Source organism: Athene cunicularia (assembly GCF_003259725.1).
Source record: "Athene cunicularia isolate RWA chromosome 19 unlocalized genomic scaffold, athCun1 chr19_part1, whole genome shotgun sequence".
Taxonomy (NCBI): domain Eukaryota; kingdom Metazoa; phylum Chordata; class Aves; order Strigiformes; family Strigidae; genus Athene; species Athene cunicularia.
Window position 1 is genome coordinate 11,269,861 of NW_020799124.1, and position 24,906 is coordinate 11,294,766.

Here is a 24,906-nt window from a genome sequence, read left to right on the forward strand (position 1 = left end):
GGTTCCCACACATTTTCTCCTTCATTTCACTCTATTAAAGCACTAATTGATTGACCAGATCACAAGAGCCCACATCTCTCCCCCGGGACACTGTCGCATTTGCAGTGACAACTGCAAACAAGATTACAGACGTGCAGTTTGACACAGCAAATCATTAAAGCAGCAGCAGTTGTGCTGGGAGGATGAAACGGCCGTGTCCCAGCCCAGCCACGTCCCTCCGCTCCCCTGTGTTCACAGCCAGCTCTGAGCCCTGCTGCACCTCTCCGAGCCCCCTCCCCAGACAGTGCCACATGCAGTACCGCACCGCTGGATGTGGCCTTTGCTCTATTTTTCCTGCATCCATGGAACAAAATACTCCTTGGTGCATGTTGCTGAGCTTGCTGGCTCAGGAGCACGGGAGGCTCTGCTGTTTCTGGCCTGTCCCTGGCTACCCCTCCTTCTCTGAACAGGGCTGCTGTGGCATCTAGCTTTGGCCATACCCACTCCTCCACCAAAAGTCATAAAGTCCAATGTATTCCTCCCCCTAGCAAAGGTATGTGGAAGCCTGAAGAGAAAAAAAGGTTTTCCCAAGCCCAGAAAACAAGAGCAGTTGCTGAGCTGCTCCAGTTGCCGGACCTGTCTCCCCAGTCCTCTAGCTGCCCTCCCCAAAACTGCAGAGACATCTCTATGGCAGAAACATGAGATCTCTGAGCAGCATCTCCCCAGCCCAAAGAACCGTGTTGGTATTCTGGTGTTCCTGCCTCCTGCAAAGCAGCCTTATTTATCCCAAGCTAACCAGGCTCTTTCCTGAACACCAGTGAATTATACTGGGTGATAGCTAATGAGATGAATGGGCACCATGTCTGAGCTGATGATCCAGTGCCATCCCCTCATGCAAGACAAAGCTTCCAGATATCCTTGCACAGGCAACACGTTAGCACTAGCTGAAATGATGTTCCCTGCAGCTTCCATGTGCACACAGTAAATAGAGAAGGAAAAATAGCAGGCAGCATTTTGCCTCTCAGATGATCACCATACAAAGTATTGACTTTTCAAAGTAATCTCATAAGCTCCTGGGTACAGAGTTTATTCCACATCCAATGCAGATGCAGCCCTGTTGTTTAACCATTCAAACTTGTTCTGATTTCAAAAAGCATTTTATTCAAGACAGAGAGATTTATTTTAATTAAAATCCTGTAATCCAAGATATTTATAACCCCTGTTCCTGTTGCTTACCCCCAGGGACTGGGGATCCTCTACACAATATCCTATGCAAACTACTGAACACCCGTACCTGAAGGTCTTTGCACTTAGAAACAATCTGGGCAAAAACTGTAAATGAATATGAAATCCCAGCTTCTCCTCTCTCTCTTTCATCCTTCTCTCTGGTTTAGAATGTCAGTGCACAATGGACAGATTTGAAGTCTGTTTACCAAAAAAAAAATAAGCTAATATTTACCAGTAGTGATGTTTGTCTTTTCTGTAATGCTCTTGATCTAAATCGCTTTACAGACCTGAATGGCCATGCATTGGAAATGCCTCTAAACTCACTTGTACAAAACACAGCCCCCAGTGCGTAACTGGAACCAGACTCACATTCCCTGAGCTCTGAAAAAACAAAAATTCTCATGCCTGAAAATTGATCGAATAGCATCTTTCTGACCATGAAACCGCTACTACACCACTGCAAAAACACTGACGGACACACTAATGAAAACCAGCTTCAGGACAGTAAGTGTGAACACCAGCAGGAGCAGCTCAGAGAAGGTGGGCAAAAGAAGGTGAACAATAGGTAGCCACTCTTTGAAAAATACAGAGGGGAAAAGATGGAGAGGGCAGGGGGCAGACACCCTGCGAGAGACCACAGGAGGTCTAACACCCCTGCGCAGGGCCAGGCTCACTTCTTCCCATTGGCTCCCAAAACAGGGTTCAACAGGTACTCCCAAAATCTCATCTACGCTCTTCTTTTCTTCACACTTTGAATGCAGACTCTGTGGAAGCAGCCAAAGGGATGTTTGCATCATTGCTGCAAGCTTGCCATGGCGAGTCTGTCCCAAACCAGGGACAATGGGCTTCACCAGGTGCTTCCAGCCTTCAAACTCCTCCTGACACTGAGGATTGCCCAATGGTTACCAGGCAGCTGTGTGCTTAAGAAAAAATATTTAAGACAATTTAAGACTGTCTTAAATATTTGAGACAGTTAGAGATGTCCATGAAGGAACATATTACTTCCATTTGCACACAGTTGGCAAAGAGGGTGAGAAAACCATTTGGAAATAGAGCAGGAGGCACCTGGGGATGTTCTCCACAAAACAGTGTTTGGTGTGTGATGCATCTCACTCAGGAAAGACAGAATTTTTGAGATGGAGAAGAGTCCATGCTTCCTCAGCTTTCCTGATATCTTTAGTCTATATTGACTCTGCCTGAAATAGTATTTGCAGAGATGATTTTTCCCTCTCCCTAAATACCTCCTGACCCAGCTGAGGGACCACAGAGAACCATTCTAACTAGAGCAGAACTGATCACTGCTACCTGAGAAAGCTGGAGTCAGCCGCCCTAAACACACACTGATATGACTAAATTTAAAGCCTACAAGGGAAATTGAGAAGAGAAAATACATCTGAGAGACCTTCTGTGCCTCTACTATCAGTCAATGCCCAGGTCTCAGCTAAATTCTGCTTCTCCTAGGCTGACCATTGCTCTTTAGGCAACACATGTGATAGGAGGGATGCACCCTTTCCCTATTATTTCAAGCCTGCCTCTTCCACTCATGATCCCTCTATCTCCTCCCTGTTCTTCTACTGCTTCTACCCACACCCCATCTCCTGCAGCCCCACTGCTGTTGTTGTAAGATCCTTCCCCTCTGCAGCTTCTGCCATCTGGAACCGCCTTCCTGTATCCCACCAACTCACTCCTAGCTTCATCTGTAAATGCATCCCCAGGCCTTCGCCTGTTCCTTTGAATTCCTCTCTCCTTCTGCTGCTGTTTATTATTTAACTCTGTCATTTCATTATTTAAAGTGTTATTAAGGCACACTTGGAACAGAGTATGCACAGAAGTGGCACGATATAGAAAGCTGGACCCTTGGCAAAAAAAACTGGAGAGCCAAAATCGTGACAGTTGGAGGGAAACTGTTTGGATGGAAAAGAGGGGAAGGCACTTTCTGGATGCCAGCATGGATTTTCTCTCCCCTTGGGACTGACAGAAGAGCCTCTTCAAGATGTGTGTTGCTGCCTGCTGCATGGTAGCACTGCCCAGCCAGCTGACACCAAGGCAGAACTGTCTCTTCTTGTCCCACCCTCGCTTCCCTTGTCACCCAGCACCAGTCACAACCACAGGCTTGTGGCCACTATCCCCTCCTTAAAATCATTCCTTGGGGGTGACTGCAGGGCTAAGTGCTCTATCAGCAACACAAACTCACCCCCTTCTCCCTGCCATTCTTTTCCAGCAAATGTAAAAGTTGCACATCAGGGGGATATGGGAAACACAGCCAAGACCTGATTCCAGAAGGGGCTTTGTTTCAAATCAGACATAATACTGCTGGAGATAATGCAGATGCATTAATGCTTTGCTTAAAGATGAGGTGACTATGGCCCTGCAGACAGCTTGGGTAAAGCCAGGTAGGAATGGACAAGGGGATCCCTTTCCCTGAATGACACTTCCCTATGTGGCCAATTCCCTGCTTTTTTCTTTGGGAATAAGCAGCAAAACTATTGCATTCTTCATGAGCTCTCATACCCCAGGAGAAATGAAATGTGAGATGAAGCCTTCTCTTCAAGGGCTTTGAAAGCCAGGAAAGTGCTATGTAAAGAGATGTATTTTTATCCTTACAAGAACATAAACTTTTGTTTCCGAGGCCCTGGAGCACTTGTGCAATTCAGCCAAAGCTTTGTTGCCTGCAGACAACCCCCAGGGCTGTCCCTTCCCACTGCGGGGCAGTTACCTGAAGTCTCTGTGCTCTTTTCACTCATCCCAGAGCAGCCCAGGGGGTACAAGGCCCACGGTCCCTGACACATGAAATAGCAAAGCAAAATCTGAGTCCAGGAGTCCTGCTGCTCTAAATCCAGAGCACACGTCCTCCCTTCCTCGCTTCTCAGAGCAAAGCCACTGCAGGCATTTACATGGGCTGACGGGTCCCTAAATGGTAGTGGGTTAACCTGGGAGCTGAATTTTAGGGAGGGCTCCAGACTTCTCTGCTACCCCAACAAAGAGCTCAGCTCATGAACTCGATTTTCCCAACGGGTATTTTTGCTTCCTGAATGTCCCCGTTGAGGCCAGTCTCACCGGTGGGTCTGGAAGGCACCAGTGGCTCGGTGGGATGGGACAGTGCTTCCTCCTCTCCCCATTGCTCACATGCTGGGATGAGCTTGCAAGGTGCAATGGAGCATTAAAGTATTCGTGGCTCTCACAGTCCTGCCCTTCGTGGTGTGCATTTAGCTCTCGCGTCTCCGCAGGTATATTACAAATGACTGTGGCTTCCCCAACACCAAACTCTTGATTTGATGGCAAAATACTAGAATCCAGACCAGGATTTCCAGTGTTGTTTCCATCACATGCCAGGAGGCCAGGAACAAGTTTTTAAAAGGCTTTTAAAAGACTTTTACAAAGCCCCACCCAGTTCAGTCTGGACAGTGTTGGAGGGTAGTAAAAGAAGTCAGAAATGCTTATATCCAGGTTTGACTCTTTTGATTCACATAAACTTGGTAACAGCTAAAGTTTATTAGCAAGCAAAGGCTGTTGGATGATCAATGAAATGAGCAGTAATCTCACGGAAAGCCACATATTTAATCCATTGGCAAGAAATATGCAGCACTGTGTTTTGGGAGATTTTTAATCCCCACCACTAAAGCCTGGACTGTCCTTGCTTTTCCAGGAAGGTCTAACGCTGTTTAAAATCACGCTGCATGACAGATGTAAGGCAGCTCCTGCTGCCAGACCTGCCTCCCCTCCAATGCCTGAACCCAGCAGGACCAAACCATCCAAGGGCAGCACCATGGGTAAAACTTGCACTGGCACAACACGGTTATCCTCAGTCTCAGACCTGAATTAACCACAGGAGCATTGATCAGACATGACCTGCAGAGCACCCCTCGCTCTGCTCGCAGCATCCCTCTGCCACAGCCAAGGGACCTTGAACAGTGGCACATTTCTGAGAGCAGCCAGACAGGGTCAAGGCTCCTAACTCAAAAGACTCATCGAGAAAAAATGGTTTTTTACTTCTAAGAATGAATTCCAAAATGCTCCCAAACATGTTGCTGGGTGCTCCGTTGTGTTCAGCTGCAGTTCAGCCACAATATGTGCTTTCCCTTCCTCCCGCCCAGGGCTTGGCTGAGAGCAGGTCCCTCCAGCAATGCGGGATGGTCTTACACTGCACATGGCAAGGCAGACCCCAATAGCCTTTACACAAGCATTCACACTTAGCAAAACATCTTGTGCTCCTCAATAAATCAATTCTGGAAGCTATTGATAGTTGGCTAAAGTTGCATTTTAAAAAAATTACCACTTACCTGCCAGAATATGCTGTCTATTGTATTTCCCAGAAAGCCATCTCTCCCTTCTGATGATACTAGTTTAGGTCCCAGAATGGTCATAAATTCATCAAAATCAACCTGGCCATCCCCTGGAATGAAAAAAAAGATCAATGTTTTCACCGAAGTACCATTTCATGCCAACGTCCAACATGGTGCTCTGGGCCCGCTGCATATCATGGACCCATACACTCATCACGGCACCTCCTGCACCAGCTTCCTGGCACCTGCAGACCCAGATTTGTTGATATCCCAAAGAATGTTCCATTTTGTGGCATACCCACACCTGAAGACAGGACCAGGCAATGCACAACTAGAGATGAACAGGCCGTTCCCCAGCCCCGGAGAGTTTCTAGGCAAGTCACTTCTTAAAAAAAAACAATTTTGGCAGGAGGACAGCAGCCCTTAGCACGGCCAGGGCTCTTCCTCTCTGCAGACCTGCCAAACAGCCAGGTCTCTGCAAAGCTTTTACAGGGCCAACCCCATCCTCCAGAGGAAGGGAGTACACACAGAGGGAAGAGCCAGACTATTGCAAATCCACAAGGCATTTCATTTCAGCTTCTCATCAGCATCCGTCTCTTAAAAGCCCTGTGTGCTCAGCATGCAGAGCAGGCAGTGTAGACACAGCTTCAGTGCCATTAGCAGGAAGAGGAGACTGCTCCTGCCATTAATGAACTGAGTCTATGCAGTCCCAAGCCCCTGCAGTATATTGTATGTTTTGAAAATGAGGCACATGGCTGTTTGAAGCATGTCTGAGCATTGTATCAAATGTTATTTTTCCCTCAGAGAACTTCTGCAATGCTTAATGAAAATGGAAAAAAAAAAAAAAAAAAAAAAAAAATGTTGAAAGATCTTAAAGAGACCTGCTTCTCTAAACAGGGTAGCTAAATGTCTGTATGGCTGTCCTTTGTCTGTAATTCCATAAACATCCTCCTACATATTATTAGGCCAATTGATATGGGTGGATATATTAACCCTCCTTCAAGTCTGGAAACAGAATCAGCAGCTGTTAAGACTTTTCGGTTGATTTTTATTCAATTCAGCTGGAACTGACTGCATCCGCCTCTCCATGTAGTTGCTGTTGCTAAATTATTAGGTGTAAGAAGTGTCGAAACCCATCAGACTAAAGCAGATCAATGCAAGGGCTACTATTAAAATGTCACTACTGACTGCAGTACCTGCAGCAGCCCTGCGTGACAGCTTTACCACGTGCACTCCATGCTGCTGCTATCTGTCCTTTTTATTATATTTCATATGCTTGATCTGAGCATATGCACCACTGATTGAAATCTCTCCATGTCCTTATCTTCACAGAAACAAAATGTGAAAATAAGCAGAATCAAAACGCTCGTTTGCCAGAATAGCGAACTCTATTCACTAGGCTCTTGCTGTAATTTCTTGAAGACAACAGTGAATATCCTAGGGGTGAGCCAGTGATGGGGGCTCTGGAAAGAAAACCAGCAGGGATTCGTAATAGCTTTGATCCTGTAACATGCAAGAAGACCCCATCCAACCAACTGCAAAAATTGCTCACACCTTCAGGGATCAGCACACGCTGAAGGGTTTTACTGAGCTGGAGTGGGCTGTGCACTTGCAGGATGGAGTTCCTTTCTGGACAGCTTATTAAGTAGAAAAGGAAAGGGGTGGGCACCCCATCACTTCTTTAAAACATTTATGGTCTGTGAGAAAATGTGTTCCTTCTGCTTCCCCACGGGAAGCATTGGTTTATGACATCAAGTCGGATTGTATCAGTCACAGCACGTTGGATCACATTGGGGAAGGTAATGCAAGGTGACAGTGGATTCGGGGCGGTTTACATCGCAGTACATCACTTCAAGGGAAAGGCAGTAACAAAATAATTCAGTATGATGCAAACCGGGTTAAAGAAATTAGCCAGATTATCGAGGAAACAATTTGCATTTTAAAGAGATTCTAGTACCTGCCCAGGTATATATTTGGTCTATCCATATGTGACCCCAAAATATTGAGTTATTCAATTTGCATTTTCTACAATGTTGTCTCATTCACAGAGGAGAGGCGTGATTTATTCCTACACATGACTCATGAGAAAGCAGGTGCCAGGACCCCTGGGCTCTGTGTCTGAATCGGAACAAGACTCTGGGCAAACCCTTGCTTGTGACTTCCCTGTGCCTTTGCCAGGGATCATAACTAACTTCACAGGGTTTAATTATCAGCTTAATTATAGCATTTTGCACAACCTCAGAAGAAAAATGCCATTACAAAATGCATTATCCCCTTATTGACTGCTTTTTCAATTAAAACCGTTGGAAGGAAACTAGACCCCAAAACATTTTGCCTGATTGAAATATTCCTTTAACATTCACTTTAAGCTGTAGAAAACAAACCTTCCTGCCATCAGAATCTCAGGAGACTGCAGCATCATAATATCAGGAAACTCACAACTTTGGCTGAAAATTCCTTTTACAGTATTCAACAGCTGGGGGAGAAATATTATAAAAAACAACACATAGGCTCTAAGATGCACCCAGTGCAACTCGGCATGGTTGCAAGGTGAAAATACACGGGGTTGCTCTCCACAATCATGGCAGAACAAGGAAGTGCCCGATACCCACATCACGTGTAGGATCTACAAGCATTCAGGCTACCCATCAGATCCTGGGATCACTCAGCTTGAAATTTTGTGTTGGGTACAATGAAAAGATGCCTTCCTCCTCTGAGCCGCAGTCACGTACACAGCGTGCTACAAGCTGATGTGCGATGCACACATCAAGCATCTGTTCGAGAATCTGCATTGGAGGCAAATCAAACACCGCATACATCCCCATGTTTGGCTCTGCTGTGCCTACAGATGTGCTCCTCACTCAAGAGTAGTTGATATTCAGAGCGAGTGATGTGTGGCTTATTCAGAAATTAACTTTTAGGTGGGTTTAAGGGATGGGCAGAAAGGGAGGAAAATGCCAAGCTGGAGCATGTGTGCTGTCTACACTGCTCTCACCTTCCCTTGCTCCTTTCCACAAGCCATCCAGCAAGCCCCAATCAACACTGCTATCAGCTGTGACCACACAGACCCAGTCCCCTGCCTGAAGGGAATCCCTGACGCTGAAGTCCCTGACTGATGAAGGCACTCACACATTGCAATAACTTATTTACAAATTGGGAGAACAGGGAAAGCTTGAGGCATGGCAGTGTGGGTCAGCTGGGGCAGAAGACTGTCAGGTGGGAAGGTGGGTGAGGACCAGAGGGGTTCCAGGCAGGATGCGATTCCATCCTCAAGTTACCACCCATCAGCCAAGGAACGGTCACTGCTTGTGTGGGTGCTCTTAGCAAAACACCAGAGCTGAGCTTAACCCCTGGTTTTAAGCCACCTAAACCATTTATTTATTTACTTACAGTTATGCCCTAACATTTCCCTCCCCCATAATGCTTCCTCTTAATCCTGGCATTAATGCCAAAGAGTCAGAAGGGGTTTAGCAATCATGTGGCTGAACCTCGCATGACTAAAACTATGACTCAGAACATCACTGGCCACATCATCAGAGAAATCAGATCTGCTCATCATTACTAGTCCGTTAGCATCAGCTGGGCATTAAGTGCTTCCAGATACTCACAAAGATTTTCTCCCTGCAAGACACTGCCTCAGTTCTGAGAAAAAAACAGGCAAAGGTGATAATAAAAAGGAATAGAAACTAGATGCACCGTCAACAGCCCCCAGAGCAATTGTGTGAGCCTGGCTAATTGCTCCATTGTGGAAAGAGGATGCTGAAGGCACCCAGCAACATCTTTGGGTCTTCTGAGAACCTTTTCAGTGCCCAAAGAGCATGCGTGGCCAACAAGGGGTCCTGGACCTGTCAAACTCACAACGCGCACTGTTCACTCACTGGGTACAGAAAGACTTTGGGGATAATTTCAGTTTGAAGAGCCCCAGCATCAACATTTGCCATGCTGTGAGCTCAGTTTGGGTGTCACCATGGAGCTCCACAGAGCTACAGCAGGGAATCGTTGGGCACCACATCATGTTCAACATCCACTTATGCCAAGCACACCAAAGACAATGGAGCAGCAGCTAAAAGCAGCATGGAGCTGGGAAACCAAGCTCTTTTCCAGCTTGGACTGCAGTCTTCTAAATAAACTAATGGGGAGTAGAAAAAGGATAATCACTAATGATTCAACATACTGAGGAGACTGTAAAATACCACGGCTCTCCCAGGGAGCAAATGCTGGGCTGGACATGCATGTCAGGGGGAGCCGAAGGAGTCTCTAGTACTTTTGAAGGGGGATTTGCTCTCCTAAGCTACTTGTCTTCAACCCCAATTCATTCATATTGGGGTTGTGCTTCCAGATCCCCAGGTCAAAGACGTTTCAAAGTGCAATTAGTCACTCTGCCAGAGGTGCTGTGCTTCACTCGTGTATGAGAGCCGAGCACAGAAAATCACAACCTTCTCTCTAAGCTGATGGGCTTTCAGCTCCAGCCCAAGGATTTCATCTTCACCCAGCACCCTTGATTTTAACAATGGGGAGAAGGGAAGGTTGCATTAGCTGGAGGATGTTTAGGAGGAAACACGCATTTGAGGGCAGGCAGAGCTCTGCTGTCACATTGTCAGGTCACCAAGGAGGGCAATCGCAGCATGAAATACCCCTGGCTGTACTCTTACAGCAAGCCAATCTATACCCGTGTGGCCTGAGCCCCATCCTGCCTTTCTCTTGGTGCATTTATCCTGATCCCACAGGATCTACCACCAGCAGTGGTTTGCCCAGGTTGGATGTGCCAGGCAGGGAGAGTGCAGCAGACCACCCTCAAACCACACGGGACCTGTAATAGGAGAGAAGGATCAGGCTGAGCTGGGATGGTAAATCCCCATGTCCCAGGTAGCAGCAGCCTGTTCGTGGGCTCTTGCAAATTCTCCTGCCAGAGCTCTCCTGCTTTGAAGAAATAATTAAATGCTCAGAGGAGCAGTAGTGTGAACCCATCCTGCCCTCCATCCCGTGGGAGAGCCTCAACCCTCAGCCTTTAGTCAACTGCTGTCTGTCCAAAACTCTCCCATCAGAGTAGCTCCCTTGGAGGACATAATTAAATATTCATTGGACTGGAGAAAGACAGAACGGGACAGGGAAAGAAAAAGAGAGGGAGAAAATATGCATGGATTGCATTGCCTATACCCAAGGGCAGAACAGAGACTTACACCTGCTTTTCAGAGCCTTGTGCATTAAACAGGGAGCCTGGATAATCTGTCCTCACTGCTTCCTAAATAAATCTTTTCCCTGGCCAGTCTCAGGATAATCCCGTTCTCCCTCCTGCTTAAAAGTTTCTTGACATGGCACTAAAATGAGGCACACATTTGAACAGAGATGAGGATCTGCTGTATGTAGACTGATAAGTATTCACACTTTCCTTTCCCTCGAGTTTGACCTCCAGAGTGCAGCTAGGTGATATATTTAAAGTTAATGAGCTAGTCTTTTGCAGCTTGGGTCCCAGGCACACACAACACTCCTGTTTATTTTTATTCTCTTAATAGCTAGCTGCAGTGACTCTGTCCCCGTCTGTGTCATTGTTTGTGGCCATAAAGTAACCTGTGCAGTAATAATACAGTCTGGTGTAGGCTGTTGCTGCTGTGCCTTGAAATGATGCAGAGGATGTGCACAGAAAATCTCCAGCCACAGAATATTTCCCAGTTGAGCATTGTGGTTTCAGAGATTTTAAGGTCAGAGGAGAACAGTCTGTTCACCAGTCTGACCCTGACCCTTTCCCCAGCATAACCCAGAGATTTTCTGCCTAATTACAGCCTCAACCCATAATTTCAACAAGAACTAGAGAAAGTCTTTCATAAAACTTTCAACTCTGAAAACAGTTTTAAATATAGACATCCATGAAATTGGCTGAAATGAAGAGATAAAGCTCCACTACAGCGCTGACAGCTGTTTTGCAGTGGGGAAACTGAGGCACAGAGCATCACCTTCCCAAATGTTACCAAAAAGGAGGCTGCCAGCAGAGCTGGGTGCTAGACCTTCCCTGCCTGCCTACACGGTGATCCACGGGCATGGGACGTGCAACCAGTCCCCAGGATGGAGAATGACAACAACGAGCATCTCCTACTTCCAAAAAGTCCTGTTAGCATTTCCTTGGGAGTTTGTGCCCCAGAGACATCTGCAGAGGGTCTCTGATATTCCCTTGGTAAAAAATACAATTTCTCATTTCTTTTGCTCCTTGAGAACAGTGGGGGCATACCCAGAATCACAGAATCACAGAATCATCTCATCTGGAAAAGCCCTTAAAGCTCCTCCAGTCCAACCATGACCCTCCCCCCTGATCGTTCCCAACTCCCCCAGATCCCTCAGCGCTGGGTCAGCCCGACTCTTCAACCCCTCCAGGGATGGGGACTCCCCCCCTGCCCTGGGCAGCCCATTCCAACGCCCAACAGCCCCTTCTGCAAAGAAATACTGCCTAATATCTAGTCTAAACCTTCCCTGGCACAGCTTGAGGTCATTCCCTCTTGTCCTATCACTTATTACTTTGTTAAAGAGACTCATCCCCCCTCTCTGCACCCTCCTTTCAGGGAGTTGCAGAGGGCCAGGAGGTCTCCCCTCATCCTCCTTTTCTCCAGACTAAACCACCCCAGTTCCCTCAGCTGTTCTTTTACTGTTGACCAGCTCTGCCACACATCCCACAGCTTTAGTGACTTTGTGGAGGAAAAGCATCACTGGAGTTGAAGGAAAGGGTGAAACATCTCCCCTGGAGCCCGCTCTCTCCCTTAAGGGCACTGCAGTTTTAGGAGAGGTTGCATGGAGCTGGCTGCTCTGGTTCAATGACAACTGCACATAAAAGATTAGCAAATTGTACAGACACAAGTTCCTGGAGGAGGAAATTTCCATGGGGTCTGAAAGGCTCAGCAGAGCCCAGAAAGATGGAGGTGGTGGTACATCCATCCAACACTGAGAAGAGGACCTTGAGAGTTAACCATTTTGACAGCCCATTGGCTCGTCTTGCAAAGAGGAAATGGCTGCAGAGGACTTGTTTGCTTCCCCATTAAAAAAAAAAAGAAATCTATTAACTCCCCATGTTTGCCCAAGGGGAGCCTGTCCAGGAGCTGACCTGCAAGACAGTGATTGAAGAGGACTGGGGGCTCTGCCTCTGCGGCGCCAGGTGTGACGAGTTCCGTGTTGCACCACAAGCACTAAACCAAGCAGGATGCTGTCAGTGCTTGGCTAGAAGAAAAGTCCAACAAAAACAGTGACTGCAGTGAAAAAAAATATATCCATACCTGCCGAGCTGCATGCCAGCTTCACACCCACCCCAGGACGCCCCAGGAGGCCCCAATTCCCATCCCTGTGACCAGCCGTCTTGCAGGGAAAGGCACTGCAGAGTCTGCTGAGCGTGGCGTGTCCCCAGCACGGCTGCTGCGAGCCCCCCCCATCCCCTCCACCCCATGTCCCCCCGGATCCTCTCCCCTGTGCAAAGGCACCTGGCACATAAAACCAAGAGGGCTCATTTTGCAGGTCTTTGCAGAACTCTTGTATCTTGATAGTTGTAACCAGACAACCCCTTTGTCAAATGGATCAAGAGGAGCAAAATCACATCCTGATTATCCAGGACTTATTATTTTCACTTCCCAGGCCATGGGAATAGCAGCAGAGCTCTGTGTGCAGCTATCAGACAGCTCGGCACAACCTGGAGACAACCAGCAAGTCACAGGCTCATTAAAACAGAGGAATACGTGTGTTCCCTGTGGCATACGCATTCTGTGAAACCAAAACCATAATACCAGGAGTGCTGCATTTTAAGGAATAAATAAAATTAAACAAGGACCCAAGCCACTTACAAGGCACTCCTGCATGAGACTGATCACAGATCGGGTGCGGTGTTTTGCAGAGGACTCTGCCCCACTGGAGCACAGGGTGGACTGGCTCCAGGGGGGGAATTGCAGTCCAGCGTTTCCTCTTGTCCTATCTATACAACACGGCTGCACTGAGCCGTCCAGGCACTGCACTGAGGACAGAATTTTATATTACTTATGATTCTCTTCCCAGTACTGAGCTGCAAATCTGACTAGCTTCACCAGCAACAATAATTACTCTTCATTCTTTGCAGCGAGAACACATAATATGATAATCTCCTTTTTACAAATCGGAGCAGACACGAAGAAAGTGGCCTCTATAAATAAAGACAAGTCTCATCAAATCCATCTCACCGACTGAGTTTCTCAGCTCAGCAACACACTTTAAAGGACAACTATGCTAAAATGTTGCTAGATCATTTCTCACATACAAAAAATCAGAGGTCTTTGAATAGAGAGGAAAAACCCAAAGTCTGCAACAACCTGGCCGTGCTTTTCCTATTAATTCTGCATTTTAAACACAGAAACTGTTTCTGGTCTACCTCCAGCAACCCAGGCTATTTTACACAGTTTCATGTTGAAATGTTGAAACACAAGGAATTATCCATGGCAGTAAAGGAGGGGAAAAAAAACCCAAACAAACCCACAAAGAAATGAAGAGGGGGAGAGACAAAAGGAGATAAAATGTTTCCAGCTTGTGAATATTACCATTATCCCACACAGGGCAGCGCAGGTTGATCTTGTGGACAGAAGCAACATCTGGCCAGGCAACATCTAAGAGCAAGGAACTTGCCTTCTGCAGGCCAGGGGGGAAAGCTCAGCACTTAACGTTTAGAAGGGAGATTTATTCTCTCTGCAGATCTTCCAGTTCAGGGCCTTCAGTCATTTCCATCCCTGTGACACAGCACACAGGATCCAGCCCGTGGAGCACCCAGATCCGATGCCCCTTCCCTTGCGTGGGGAAGCAAGTGCAAGGAACCAAAGCAAGGTGTCCACACAAACCCTGCCCCAGCTGCAGTGCAGCAGCTCGGAGAAGGGACTCTTAGGGAGAGAGTGAATGGACACCATCCCTCGATGCCGTGCAGTTCTGTCACTGTCATTTATTCCCTTTCCCAAGGGGATCACGGCAAGTGTGTGCACGCCTCGCTGTGCGGGGCAGACCTGAGCGGCACAACTTCTGCATGCGAAGCAGGAGGAGACAAATCTGCAGAACCCCACTGCAACCATGGGGCTGCCTAAAGCTGGATGAACCTCGGAAGTGCTGCCTGGGAGCTGCACATCTTCAGAATCTTTTTCGCCAGGGTCACTGTGAATAGCTTACTGATTTCCACACACACACCCCTCCCCCCTCTTCAATTCCCTGCTCCATAAAGAGCCAGTGAAAAGCATCTTGGGAATTTCCAGAATTTTAAATTGGGATTTTTTTTCCCCTCTTTGTTATTGCTCATGAGGATGTCATAGCTGTATATTCTCCACTGCTGCTGATGCATCACATGATGTGATAAAAGGTAACAGGTAGCTCACTTCTACACTGATGAAACCAGCTTATCTTTTGCTTGATCAAAGTATTTCCTATTTATACTATAATAAACAATTTGACATACTGAGGGATTTTTTCCCCTCTTGTGTTAGCCTGAAGTTATTTTTCCAGGGTACTGAAAACCAGCTGCTCCTCTAATTAGTACACTGAGTGCTTATTTTATTCCTCAGATAAAAGTGTCTTATGTTGTAACGAAACAGTTTGACACTTAAGTCACACATTCATCTATTTTATTGCGAAAGTCTGCTTAAAGAGTAGACATCCCAGATAAGGCAACACATTTAATGTGCCATTTCTCTGCATTTTTATTAGCATTACTGCCAATTGGAATAATTTACAAATAATTTCTTCTCCAGCACATAAATATATAAAATATTTTACTTTTCACATACTGGCAGAACATTTCAGGTCATTCTCCAGATTGCAGAGACGTATGCACCTCTCATAGTCTGCAGCGTTTATGTTCATACAGTACCTAATTATGTCTAAGAATAAAGCAAATCAAGGGTATAAACTAAGGTGAGATTTGACCTCTATTTGCAGACCAAAAGCAAACAATATGTCCCTACCAGGCACAGCACACTGGATAGATGCCCAGCTATACTGAACCACCTTCTGCTGGCACACAGTCGCACTCCACTTGTACCAAGATGTAAGCAAAACTCTGGCCTAATGTGAATCTCATGCTCCAACATGTGACGGAACCACCACTCCTCACCTCACTTCCCCAAAAGAGGCATTTTTGCACAGAAAATCCCTTTTCCTTCTGGTCTGTTTTGGTGCTTTCATCTCCCCCATCACAGCAATGCCGTAGCATCTTCCGGTAGTTCATAAAAGGCTGTTTCTGTTGATTTATAAGATTTCTCTTGAGACCTTGAAATAGTTGAAGCAGATTCTCATTTTTCTCCCTAATTCATTTTTTTTTTAATGCCAACTATCATATTTCTCCCTGCGGCAGCTGCGTTCCTCTTCACCTGGGTGAAGCATGCTTTGCAGAACAGCAAACAGACTTGGAAGAAAAGGTGTTTGAAGGAAATTCAGTGGGTCCTCCAGCCTCTGATGCTTATCTCCCTACAGCGAGGACTGGTGAGAAGTAGATTTTCACTGGAAATCAGTGCCTTCAGCACATGCTAAGGGGACAAATGTAGCTGGGATTGTGGTCCTTTGCAGGGCTGTGGCATGTCCTCAGGACAAGGTATGGCCAAGACTGAGGGCTTCCCAAGTGCCACCACCAGTTACCGCAACCCACCCCCTGCCCCAGCACAGGAACAAAGCATCTCCTGTCCCAGTGGCCCAAACTCGCCTCAGCTGTTGGGGTGAAAAAAGCCAAGTTAATAGGCAATCATGTGGTCAGCCTCTTGGGAATATTTGCCAGATGTCTCTGGGGATGGCAAACTGGTTTTTGATGTTTCTCAATATAGGATTTGCTGTGAGTTTGTATTTGTCTGTACAGGGAAAAAATATGTCTTGATCTGTTTGCCAGCCCCAAGCCACCCTGGTGTCCCATTTTAATGTTTCTTGGATGCTCTCCCTCTTCCCCAGCCCTGCAGCAGCTTGCCCAGCAGATAAGTAACCCAAACCTCTCCATGTGCCATGGGCTTCACAATATGGGACAACCCGCATCCTTGTGATCCCAACAGGCAGGAGTCCCCTCCGGCCACTCTGAGCCCTGGAGCACATTTGCAAGCTCTTGAGCATCCTCAGCATCACCCCATGACAGTCTCTGGGGGCAAACCCACTCATTGAACTTGGTTCCACCCTGCCAACGGCAGGGCTGCTGGCATGTCACCTGTGAAGGGAGGTTGATGGTAGCACTCAAGAGTCATGGAGCCATTAAAAGCAATACGACACCCATGAAGAGTTCCTGGGCAAAATCCAAGCTGTGCAATTGCCATTTTCACTTAAGTTCAAGTAGCCTTTTCTAACTAACTACATTTTGCCTTCAAATGCAATAAATTATGAAATGCACCTTCATTTCTGCTCTGATTTGAGGCTCAACTCTGTGTTACTGAACAGCTGTACACTACAGCCCCAGAGGCAATTGTCCTTGGGTGTCTCTAGAGTTGATCCCTGAGTTATTCACTGAGCTTGGGGAGATCCTTTGTGGCAGAAGGTGACATACAGGTGTGAAATGCTCTTGTCATATCAGTTTATGCTCAGCCACAAAACCACTCCAGCATACATTGCACATGCTCCTCGTAAAACACGTTTTGTCCAACCTAGCAACCCTGCTCCTACAGCTCAAATGCTTCCTCAGCCTGACCTAGACAGGGTTGAGCCTCCCTCCAGATCCCTACAGAAAACAGGGTTGGTGATGAAATACAAATTCAGACCAGCTCCAGTTGCTCATTATTTGAAGCCCATCAGTTAAATAAGCCATGGCAGATACAGCCACTCTGCCATCCTGCAATGAGAATGTACTCCCAAGGTAATTTCTGATGAAAACCGTATGTTTGCACTAGGTCTGTCCAGGCTGGTTCAGATTAAATATAAACCACTGCCAATTGTATTACCTCATTATTAGCAGACACTGGCAGCAGCCTTGTGTGGAGGAACGGACGTCTGGCTACACTACCTGCTGTCACATCATAATTCATGTCAGGTGCCGGGAGATGCGCAGGAGGATTAGCACCTCCCCTCTAGCTTTCCTGACCTCCTTGAACGTGACCTTTCATCCAGTCGAGCTTCCCACCCACCTGATGCTGAGCCAAAGCCTTGGAAAGGTTCAGCAACCCTTCACAGGACTACACGGGAAGGAGGGTAAGGTTGTCCCTGGGAGTGCAGGCATGACAGACAGCCCCAGGAGCTCACTGGGTTCAAGCCCTGCTACCAAATGATGCTCATGCACAGTGGGAGAGGAAAGAGGAAGCTATTGCTGGTTCTCACTCTGCATATTTCAAGTTAAATAAATTTAAAAACAATGACGACAATCTATCAAAGTACCCATAAGCCATATAATATTAATACAAGCTATATAGCATTAATTCAACTTTCAGGCAAGGTAAATCATTCACATAATATTCCCCTATTTGTTCAGTGACTAAGAAATTTCCCATTACCCTGTCTATTTTTAATGTATGGTCCATTTGCCCTTCACATAGCACAGACTTGTGTCCAGCCCCCAAACTCTCTGCTCAAAACACTGCAACAGGCAGCTGAGACATAAGAACAATAAAAACACCCGACACAACTGGACTCTATCTTTGGAGCTGTTGAGCTGGAAGAGATGGAGAATCACCTCCCATCTCTGCAGAAAACACATTGAGCTTTCTGAAAAGTCTCAAACAGGAATTTAACACCTTCCATCTGCAGCCCATTACTCTAGATTGTAACCCCACCTCTCCGATTACAGGTCCCTGCACACTAGGAGTGTATACAGAACAGTGCCAAAGTCTCAAGTCTGCGAGACTAAGAGTCAGGGAATAACTGGAGATGAATCAAAACTGGAAGCCAAGTCCACAGCACTCTTTTTCCAAAAAAGCACAGAGTTTCGGTAAAAGACCCCATGAATTGGCACCATGCTGAGTCTGGCCTTCCTTCACAAAACCTAAAGAGGAATCACCTGGTCTGCTAGGAAAGGCCAGCAGAACATAACAAGGTGCAAACAATAATTTTTTTTAAAAACAATGCTTTTAAAAGCAATGGGGGTTTTATTTTTTCTTTTCTTTTAGGAATGAGATCATTTCAACGACTGGTCTTCTCTATCTTCCAGGTTTTGTGTTACTTTGTCTCCCTGTCGAGGGGAGATGCTGAACACCCCCGGGCAGGCTGACAGCCTCTTCCCTGCTTCCCCTGGCCCGATGAATATAGTTGTGCTGTGCATCTCATGGGGGCATTCAAGTCAGACATCCCCAAGGAGGTTGGAAAGCTTCTCTCCCATTGCCACCATCTCCCATGGTCTCTGCTCTCAGCAGTCTCCCCAAGGATGCTGGCGTCACATCGGCTTCCCAAACATCCCCCTTCAGACCAGGGTTGCATCCAGCACTCTGGTTTGGCGTGATTTCATCTAACTTTGCACAGTGTTTCCACCCTGCCGCAGCCGCCTGCAGAAGGGTGGGAGAAGGTCAGATCTGCACCCCAGCTTCCCTGCACGTTTCAGGCATCAGGAAAGTCTCCCTTCCTGCTCTGACCAAGGACATTTTAAAGACAGCCCGTTCATTGTGATCATCTCTGATTGTAGTTTTGCAGCAGTTAAAAAGTCCTCTCTGGGCTCCAGCATCCTGATGTTGCATTTCTCTTTTCCTGTTAATGGTGGGTTCTGTTTCTTTTATTACCTCTTAGTAATTGTTTGACGAGCTCTCACAGCAGGACTTTGCTCAAAATTATTCCACTCTTCTAAACTTCTCCTTCAAAAACCATCAACACTTCATTACAACACAACACAGCTCCCATCCACAGCATCTTTTTTACTTGCAAGGGGCGGTGAGACCACAGGACTGGGCAACTCTGCTTGGTTGGGTGCTCAGGTCATCTCCCAGTATGTGTCACTGGGCCAGATGCTGCCCAGGAATACAAAGAGAAACGTTACAACAGCCTTGCAAAAGACCATTTGCAACTCTGCAGAGAAAGGTTGCAAAAAAGGTCTGTCTTCACTCAACTGTATCAGCTGGTTTAAATATAAGATGCTCCATCTCCCTTGCATGGGTTGCCTGAGGGGCAGGTTTATGCACAGGAGGCTGACGGCTCACAGTCATCTGCCCTTTCCTTGCAAATTGTCTCTGCTTCCTCTCCAGACCTTCCTTGAGACCGTAAACTATTTGAGCCAAAACCATGAGCTACAATGCACTGAGAAAGCCCCCCTCCGCCAGTAACAGAGAACCAGCAGCAAGGACTTACCATCCATGTCAAGGCGTTGCATGATAATCGCCAGCTCCACCTCACTGGGCATGTATCCCAAGGAACGCATTGCCATGCCCAGCTCCTGTTTGGATATAAAGCCATTGCCATCCCTGTCCAGCACCCGGAAAGCTTCGCGGATTTCTGTAAAGGAGAAAGAGAGGAGTTGTTATGGTGGAGGACTCCCTGATCAATGCATCTGCACACGTGGGACACAGAATATATTGCATTTTCTAATGTTAATGATACATATTTGGCCATTTCAAGTCAGTGCAATCAGGGTATGTTCATACACACACACACACACATATATATATATATGTGTGTGTGTATGCAGTCATGCATGCATGCCTCTGTATGCAGACAGATAAATACAACAGCATCCCCACTCACGCTGCCTGTTTTCTGTGCTAAATATCAATGCAAAATTATGTATTCATTACACATCGAACTCCGTTTCTTTCTGCTGCAGCTGCCCTGGACTGCTGTGGGTGAACCATCCTGATCTTCAGTAAAGTCTCCCTGCATACAGCTGTACAGCAAACCCCAGCCCCAGGGGCTTCTGCAGCAGCTCTTCTCCAAACCCCTCAGCATGTCTGCAAGGCACGTTTAATTTATGTTACATGGGCAGACCAAGCTCGAACTTTTTCCAACAAAACTCTGTGAAAAGAACAGCTGGGTGCTGACTGCCTCCTCTGCAGGGCACGGAGCTCTGCAGCTGGAGCCTGGATGTACACGTTCTCCCTTGTTCAATAAATGCAGATGTACATACATCTTTTAAACCATACCTGGGCAATTTCCATCTCTCACTCCAAATCTTTTCTCTAATTTATAACTGTTTTACAGCAGTAAACAGCCTCTGATCAATAAAAATGCTGATGGCATCAAAGGAATCACTTCCATTATTCTTCCTCAGCCTGGCTCAGCTTCTGACACCTGACTTTGTTATGTTTTTTAATTCTGGCATATTCCCCTCCAGCCTTTAAGAGTCACTATCCACTCGTGCACCACATCGAAGGGCTCCTATGCATCCACCACTTCAATGACCCTGCATGTTTCCTGCTCCTCACAGATGTCTCAGCTTGAAGCCCCACCACCAAACTCCCCAGATCTGACTGTTGCAAATGCCAAACAGAGAAATTTTAACATTTCAGCCAGCTGGGAGCCTGTTTACTTTAAAGGGTTTGGTTGGAGGTGGGGAGAGAAAGAGGAATTGGTTTCTTAGTTCTGGTTAAACAATCTTTTCCCCATGCTGTGGAGAGGAAAACACAGGATGCTTTATCGTATCTCTTTTAGGAATGAGGATAGAAGAAAAATCAGTATGCTGGGGCCCGCTGCAACTTTGCTCAGAGGAGTTTAATCTTCACGTGAAAGCATTTCATTGGAGAAGTGGGAGGGAAAACTCAGCAGGCTTTTTTGTGAAAAACCCCAACAAAAACCTAATGAAAAAATGTTCTATTCTCTATCAGGAAACAGAGTGGATGGAAAAAGTTTGGCCAGTCCTGGGTAGTTCAGGCATTAAACCTCAGACAAGAAAATATTCTCAGTCCTGCCAAGGACTGCCAGCATGTCACCTCTGCCCTCTGCTCCCCAGGGGTAGGGGAGGCACCCGCCCCTGCTGTGGAGCTACGTGAAAGGTAACGGATGGTCCTCAGCCCTCCTGGGAAAAAGCCAGGAGCATCATAACCCACTAGGAAACAGTTTCAGTGACATCTCTGCCAACAGGTTCTGTAAAGCTTTACAATTCAAGCTGCTTCCAAATCACCTCACATCAAAGTTCACCACCTCCCTTGACAACACCAGTGCATTAGCAAAGTCTGCTCCGATTTCCATGGGATGCTTTCTGCCATGTGTAATACCCTGGTGAGGCGCCAGGGCCAGGGCACCTCCACGACCTACCGCTTCATCTTCACCACAGCTGCGTTATCATAATGAGATATGATCAATATTTAATGCAGCCAAAGAGCCCACTGATGCAAAAAGGGAAGATCCTATTAATGCCAATGAATACTGGGCCATATCTGTAATATCCACATGGGTTCAAGTATGCATCAACTGTGGCTTCTTTAAACTTAAATGCTTCACCCTGTCTCGCTGCCAGCCCAGGCTGGTGTAGGCTTGGTGCTATGAAAAGATGGTGAGGCTGTTCAAAGCAAGCTCGGCTGGAAGTATCAGTACATAATGCAAAGAACCTTTGGAGTAGGAACGAATCCCATTAGACACTGCCAGCTGTAGTGAAATCTATTTTCATATGCTGTGCTGAAAGCTAAAGTGCAGTAAATATTACATCGAAATCAATTAATTTTAAAATAAACTTTTGACAGCTGAAGACGAAAGAACTAAAAATATAGCAGGGAGCCGAGAAAGTATTTTAGAAAATAAAATATGAGTCTACCTTCAAAAAAGTTTACGCAAGAGTTAGACTGATCCAAATTACATGAATAAATTATGTCTGTACAAAGGCTCTGCTGTAGGATATCTGAATGCCAATATCTATCAAGTATCTTCTCCAGATACCCCGATACTGAAGGGGCATTTAACAGCACTGCAACCTTTGAGCCTCGATCAGAGGAAACTGCACGTCTGGGGTCCAGCTCTGTTCCGTATCTCTCAGAAATCGGAAATTTTGACCAAGCCTGAAACATCCTTCACACATCAGCTCCTGACACCAAATGAAGCTTTTTTCACTCATCACTCTATAAATACCACTTGTGCAGAGGTATATTTGAAGAGCTATTTATAGGATGAACACACTGTACACGAAGGAGCTATGACCTCAGTCAGTGCCTCCTCTTTATCTTTACATGTAACACCACCTCCTTATCAGCTTTTCTTTATAGTGATTCTTTCTCCTCTGACACACTCGTGGGTGCTGTCCTGCACAGCACCCAGAGTGTGAGCCACAGGCCTGAGCACCCTTCCCAAACACAGCCCCACCAGCGCTGCCGAAGAGCCGGTCCCAAACAGCGGTCCATGAACATGTGGTACCCTGGCTGGCCCTTACCTTTATCTCCAGCTGTTAAATTTCATTATCCAAAGCTAAAAATACATCAGCACTTTCCCCATATGACTTTCCCAAAGAAGTCACCATGGCAACTGATGCTTCTGGCTCAGAACTGGGAGTGGATGTGGTCCATGGAGTAAACCTCTCCACAAAGACATTGCCAGGGCTCAGGAGTAACTTTGAGACCTCTTCCATTGTGGCTGGCTGGCTGCTCTGCATAGGGATGCTTTACCCTGGCCAAGAAGTTAAGTCTTTGTAAGGAAGAGTAAGGATAACAGTGGGGGGCAGGTGACAAAGCAATGGTGCCCAGCGGTCGCCTTTCCCCTTGCCCATCCAGGATGGCAGCAGAGCCTCTACACCCAATGAAGCACATAGATTACACCTTTCCTGGAGTGTTAGCAAAGACTAATATTTATTCCACTTTCCACTACATAGTATCCTCTTTTACTCCCAAAGGTAGGCAGTTGACACAGAAATATATTTGAGGATAAAAGGGAAGAAAGAAGAGAAAACATAGAAAGATTTAGAGAACAGAAAATAGGCCATTTTGCTGGTGAAGGCACTGACCTGAGCCTCAGGAAACATCACCCCTTCTCAAGGAGCCCAGGCTAGGACCTGAGTGCTCTTCTCCATGTCTCAGTTTCTCCAGCCCCTGGACACAGTGATGCCGCTCCTCTATATAAAGTGATTTCAACATAAAAGTGCTCACCTGACAGCCAGTGACAATTAGCAGCACTAAACTGTCTCACTCCCAGAATTAATCTGAAGAGTACCAGCAAGCGATGCTTCTGCAGAGAGAGGGACTGTCAGATGGACCATACACAGAGCTTAATGCTGAACACCGTGCAAGTGAAAGAGGGAAGAGACAGGATCAGCATCTGGCCCCATCCTAACTAACATCTTTGTTAATGATCTCAAAGAGAGAGCAGCCACAACATTAATTAAATTCCAAAATGATACAAGGCTGGAAAGAATTGCCAGGACAAAAAGTCCAGCAAGAAGGAAGGAGCGCTGTGAGGACTGGCCAAGATTGGGGAGCAGAAGGGCCCTTGCCTGAGCCATCTGGGCCAAGGCAGGTGTGGTGAACTGGGTTTGAAGGCATGTTGCTCAGGAAAGTTTAGCCTTACGTTTTTTGCCTGGTGAGGATTTATATTCCATGGGACCCAAGAGCACAACACTCACTTCTCAGAGTCATCTGAGCATTCAAAAGCTGCATATGAGGAGGGTTGCTTTTAATTAATTCCCTCTCTTTCCTCACATTCAACAGCTGCACCTTCAAGCTTCCCTATTAATGAGCACATGACCATCCAATTACCCCCACACTCCTCTGGGAAGAAAGAAAGGAAGAATCAGGGAAAAGGATTATTTTCTTTCATTACCTTCCTGAAGGGCACAAACAAGACTGCTGTCAGAGTTGGACCTGACACCCGGCCTAGCAAGGCATTAACTCTCTCCATCTGCATCCAGAAAAGACATCCTCACCCACCCGCTCACGCGGCACCGGCTCCATCCTTTCCCTTCAAAACATCTCTCGGCACTTCCAGCTGCCCTGGCCAAGCAGGAACCTGACCTTTCGCTCCCAGCCCCGGCTCATCCCTTCTCCACATTCAGTAACAGGTTTATTTACAGATGATTTCCCTATAACTGGTTACTAGAGGCAACCATCACGGATTTTGCTTTGCTTCCTGAATGAGAATGAATCACAATACTCCAGGAAATAAATTCAGCCTGAGCCACTAGTGTCCACTAGCTACCCTTGGGCGCTGCAGATGGTTTCAGGTTATTTCGCTGGGAATAAATATCACCATAATAAATTTTGTAATTACGCTGTAACTACCACACCCTAAATGCACAGCAATTACAATCAGAGTCCTATAGCTATTTTCATTAGTATGATAAGAGAAGAAACACCACCACCCGAAATCTTGCAAGTCATCTCATTCACTTAATTGCAGGTTTGGGCACCAAAGTACAAACTGAATGATCTAAAAGCTGCAAATAGCACGTCCTTGAGTGAACTGTTAAGTGAGTCTCGTAACTACTATGTCTGTTTAAAAAAATGGAAATTTCCATCCCTCCATCTGCTATTCTTACACTTGTTTTTTTGTGTTTTGGGTTTTTTTTTCTGCAAATGGAAACAAAGTGTCAAAATAACTACATTTTTGGCCTAATGGAAACGCCTCACACACACACCCCCCTCACCCCCCC

At 46.5% G+C, this 24,906-nt stretch overlaps 1 protein-coding gene across 4 annotated transcripts in view; it reads right to left on the bottom strand.

Annotated features, from left to right (window-relative positions):
- Positions 1–24,906, bottom strand: part of CALN1 (calneuron 1) — a 128,746-nt gene that overhangs the window by 56,961 nt on the left and 46,879 nt on the right. For all 4 annotated transcript variants that reach the window (XR_003399739.1, XR_003399740.1, XR_003399738.1 and 1 more), the window contains exons 3-4: positions 19,695–19,838; positions 5,487–5,599 (exon numbers count right to left, since the gene is read on the bottom strand). Coding sequence is in view for 1 of the 4 variants with exons in the window: in XM_026861603.1 (XP_026717404.1) it covers positions 5,487–5,599; positions 19,695–19,838 (257 nt within the window). In the remaining 3 variants the exon portion in view is untranslated. The remainder of the gene's footprint in view (positions 1–5,486; positions 5,600–19,694; positions 19,839–24,906) is intronic.